At 38.9% G+C, this 5,000-nt stretch overlaps 1 protein-coding gene across 1 annotated transcript in view; it reads left to right on the top strand.

Moving 5' to 3' along the window:
- Window positions 1-5,000, top strand: part of LOC119584520 (neither inactivation nor afterpotential protein C-like) — a 72,897-nt gene that overhangs the window by 21,370 nt on the left and 46,527 nt on the right. The window contains 4 exon segments of the mRNA XM_037933179.1: window positions 536-635; window positions 2,014-2,154; window positions 2,911-3,058; window positions 3,693-3,783. Coding sequence (XP_037789107.1) covers window positions 536-635; window positions 2,014-2,154; window positions 2,911-3,058; window positions 3,693-3,783 — 480 coding nt within the window.

Below are 5,000 nucleotides of genomic sequence, written 5' to 3' on the forward strand. Positions count from 1 at the left end.
CGAATAAAAGATATGGCGATCTATGATTAAGATGATATAATATTATTATGATAATTGTAGAAATAATGGTGAGAATAATAATGATACTTCTATTAGTATTATTTATAATGATAATAATCATCATCATCACACCCTTATTATATTATTATTATAGTAGTAATAATAACAACAACAACAATAATAATAATAATAATAATAATAATAATAATAATGACGATGATGATGATGATAATAATGATAATAATAATAATGATGATAATGATAACAATAATTATAATGATAATAGTAATAATGATAATAACAATAAAAGTAAGATAATAATAATAATGATAATAATTATGATAATGTTGATATTAGTAATAATAACAATAACAATAATAATAACAATAACAACAGTATAACAATAACAACATCAATACCATCATAATAATATAAACATATAAAAAGAATGAGCCATACCATAATCAAAATAATGCAAACATACAAAACGCCCTGCCTTGCGTGCCTAAGATCGCCCCTTCCGTTCCTCTCGCAGGCGGTGCAGCATCTCCACGCGGGTCACGTGGTCCACAGAGATATCAAGGGCATGAACATCCTCATAACGGACGAGGGAAAAGTCAAGTTGGTTGATTTCGGTGAGTTGCGAGGAAGGAGGAGAAGGGGAAGAAGGAGATGGGAGAGAAGAAGATGGAGGAGAAGAAGAAGAAAGAGGAGAAGGAGGAGGAGGAGGAGGAGAAGAAGAAGAAGAAGAAGAAGAAGAAGAAGAAATGGAGAGGAATTTTTTGCAATTGAGCATTTTTTCTTTATCTCTTTTTCTACTTCTTCTTTCTCTACTTCTTCCTCTTCTTTTTCTTATTTTCCTTTTTCTTCTCCTATATCTTCCTCCTCTTCTTTCTCTTCTACTTTTTCATCCTCTACTTCTCCTTCTACTTCTCCTTCTCCTTCTCCTTCTCCTTCATCTTCTTCTCCTCCTCCTCCTCCTCCTCCTCCTCCTCCTCCTCCTCCTCCTCCTCCTCCTCCTCCTCCTCCTGCTCCTCCTCCTTTCCTCCTCCTCCTCCTCCTCCTCCTCTCCTTCTTATCCTTCTTCTTCTTCTTTTCATATATCTCCAACTTCTTCTTCTTCCTCTTCCTCTTTTTCTTCTTTTCCTTTTTCTTCTCCTATATCTTCCTCCTCTTCTTTCTCTTCTACTTTTTCATCTTCTACTTCTCCTTCTTCTTCTTCTCCTTCTCCTTCTTCTTCTTCTTCTTCTTCTTCTTCTTCTTCTTCTTCTTCTTCTTCTTCTTCTTCTTCTTTCTTCTCCTCCTTTCTTCTCCTTCTTTCTCTCCTCCTCCTCCTCCTCCTCCTCCTCCTCCTTCTTCTTTTATCCTTCTTCTTTTTTTCTCCTCTATCTCCAACTTCTCCTCCTCCTCCTCCTCCTCTTCTTCTTCTTCTTCTTCTTCTTCTTCTTCTTCTTCTTCTTCTTCTTCTTCTTCTTCTTCTTTCCAAAGAATAAAAATGAAAATAAGAAATAAAACTCCATCGATAAATAGAAATACAAAAAATAATAATAATAAATAAATAAATATATATATAAAATAGGTAAAAAATATGAAGAAAATTCAACAATACTCAAACCCAACCTTCTGCTAATATGAAAATACATTTATAAACACACACACATACACACACACACACACACACACACACACACACACACACACACACACACACACACACACACACACACACACACACACATACATACATACACACACACACCCTAACACACACACAGTAACACACACACAGTAACACCCTAACACACACACACTAACACACACACAAAAGATAAAACAATATGACAATGAAGAAAACCCAATCGAAATTCAACAGTACCCAAGCCTTATTTACAAAAAAAACTCCCCCCACCCCAAACACACACAAAAGATAAAAAAAAAAAAAAGAAAACCCAATCGAAATTCAACAGTACCCCAGCCTTATTAATCCCTCCCCCCCACCCCACGCACTAACAGGGCAGTGCGGGCACCTGGACACGACCATGGGCAAGCGGTGCACGGCCGTCGGCACGCCCTTCTGGATGGCTCCGGAGGTCATTGAGTGTGAACAGAAGGCGGACGTTGACTACGATAACCGCTGCGATGTCTGGTCGCTCGGTAAGTGAGTGTGTTTTGAGAGAGAGAGGGGGGGGGAGAGGGAGAGAGAGAGAGAGTGTGTGTGTTTTGAGAGAGAATGATATATATATATATATATATATATATATATATATATATATATATATTTATAGATATAGATATATATATATATATATATATATAGAGAGAGAGAGAGAGATATATATATATATATATATATATATATATATATATATATATAGAGAGAGAGAGAGAGAGAGAGAGAGAGAGAGAGAGAGAGGCGTGTGTGTGTGTGTGTGTGTGTGTATGTATGTATGTGTGTGTGTGTGTGTGTATGTATGTGTGTGTGTCTGTATGTGTGTGTTTTGAGAGAGAGAGAGAGAGAAAGTATGTGTGTGTTTGTGTGTGTGTGTGTGTGCTTTGAGAGAGAGAGAGAGAGAGAGAGAGTAAGCGGAAAACGAGGATGTATAATCATAATAGCAATAATAACAATAATAATGATTATAAATGATGATGATAATACTCATAGCAATCATAAAAGTAATATTAGTAATAATAATAACAATAATAATAATAACAGTAATAATAATTATGACAAAAACGATAATAACCAATGAAACTCCTCCTCTCCCCCTCTCCCCCCCACTCCCCCACTCGCCTCCCCTTCTTCACCCCTTCCCTCCTCTCACCTTCATCCCTTCCCATCTCACCCCCCCCTCCCCTATCATCACCCCTCCCCCCCTCCCCCATCTTCACCCCCTCCCCCTCCCCCTCCAGGCATCACGGCCATCGAGCTGGGGGACGGCGACCCCCCCTACGCGGATCTGCACCCCGTCCGCGCCCTCTTCCAGATCATCCGCAACCCGCCTCCGCAGCTCAAGAGGGTCTCCGACTGGACGCAGGACTTCGTGGACTTCATTTCCGAGTGGGTGACGTCACGCTCTTTTTCTAAGGACATTCAGTTTATTTGTGGTGTTAATATTTATACGTATGTATATATATATATATATATATATATATATATATATATTATATATATATATTAATAATATATATATATATATATATATATTAATATATATATATATATATATATATTATTATAATATATAATATATATATATATATATTATATACTATTAGTTATTATAATTTTTATCATATTATTAATATATATACTAATTATATATTTATTTCTATGTCACTTTGTTTCTAGTAGGTACAATATACTGATATATATATCGTCTTTATTCCCTTTTTCTTTTCATTTCGTGTCTGAATGAATACTTGCTTAACATTTAGAAATGAGATCACCTTTTTCACCTATTCGTTACAAAGTAACGTTAAATTTGGAGATAAGAATACTTATCCACTTTACTAACAGACGAAATATCGATAAGTACTGATCCTTTACTAAATGACGAAATATAAGACATCCAAAAATAATAACAATAATAAAATCTTCTTTTAATTCGTCATACAAGAATATCAGTAATCAAGAACTTTCTCCATTAAAAGAATCCCATTATCCAGAAATACAAATCATCATTCGTCCTCAGGTGCCTTGTGAAGAACCCAGACCACCGGCCGGTAATGCTAGAGGTTCTGGAGCATCCTTTCATTCAAGGCGTCCCGGAGGATGACACGGCGGTGAGTACTGGGGGAGAGGGAGGGAGGGAGGGAGAGGGGGAGGGAGGGAGGGAGGGAGGGAGGGAGAGGGGGAGGGAGGGAGGGAGTGAACAGTGCGGAAGCTAGAGTTCTGAGAATATTTATTAATCATTACGATGATGATGATGGTTATGATTTGTTTATGTTTATAAGTGAATGATGAGGTATTGTTAGCCAATCGTAACATATCGATTATCATTGCAATATCATTATTAAATCAGAATATCAATTATGTAGGTTATATATAGACGATTTTGTATTATGTTTTATCAAAACACTATCATGTACTTTATGTAAAATCGTCTATAACTCTGAACTTTTTGTTATAACATGATATTGCTATGGTGACATAATACTTCTTCTTTTTTTTTTAATACAGAAAAAAATACAATTTGATATCTAAAAAAGGAACTCTTTGATCACTCTTAAAACATGTTAATTCACTGGAGCTTAGGACTAGTTGTTTTATACTATCTTTTTTTCAGCGTCCTTTGCCGTTCAGATCAACTGTCATCTCACCAATTGGAATCGACCTTCTTCTTCACTGGATGGCACTACGCTTGTTTCTTTGCACTTTTCCGTCGACCCTGTTTTTGCATTGGTTGCACGTCGACCCTGTTCCTTTGGATGTTGCACGTCGACCCTTTTCTTTGGCACTGGTTGCACGTCGACCCTGTTCTTTGGCACTGGTTGCACGTCGACCCTGTTCTTTGGCACTGGTTGCACGTCGACCCTGTTCTTTGGCACTGGTTGCACGTCGACCTTGTGCTCTTGCACTGGTTCCGCCAACGCTGCCGTCGCCGCCGCCCTCTGTAAGGCAAGAGGCACCGCCCTGTCGAAGATCTGGTCCGCTGCTTCCTCCCGAACGTCTGCTTCGACCGCCCGCCTCCGCAGCACCAGCTTTCTGAACGCTGCACTGAAGTCTTTGTTAAAGTAGGAGTATATGAACGGGTTGCAGATCGAGACGAGGAGGGTGCAGCCGTGAAAAAAGTACTGGGGTATGCTGCCCCCCAGGACTCCAAAGCCGATAGCGACGAGCATGTTGATAATCCTCGACGGCCACTGGAAGCAGGCGAAGGTCAGGAAGATCTTGACGGCCACCATCGACGCCTTCGTGTTCTTCTCCAGGAACATGAGCTGGATGTGGCCGTGCTGTTCTCGCAAGCGCCTCAGATGCGACTTGGCGATGATGCTGAGGT

Source organism: Penaeus monodon, chromosome 2 (genome assembly GCF_015228065.2).
Source record: "Penaeus monodon isolate SGIC_2016 chromosome 2, NSTDA_Pmon_1, whole genome shotgun sequence".
Taxonomy (NCBI): domain Eukaryota; kingdom Metazoa; phylum Arthropoda; class Malacostraca; order Decapoda; family Penaeidae; genus Penaeus; species Penaeus monodon.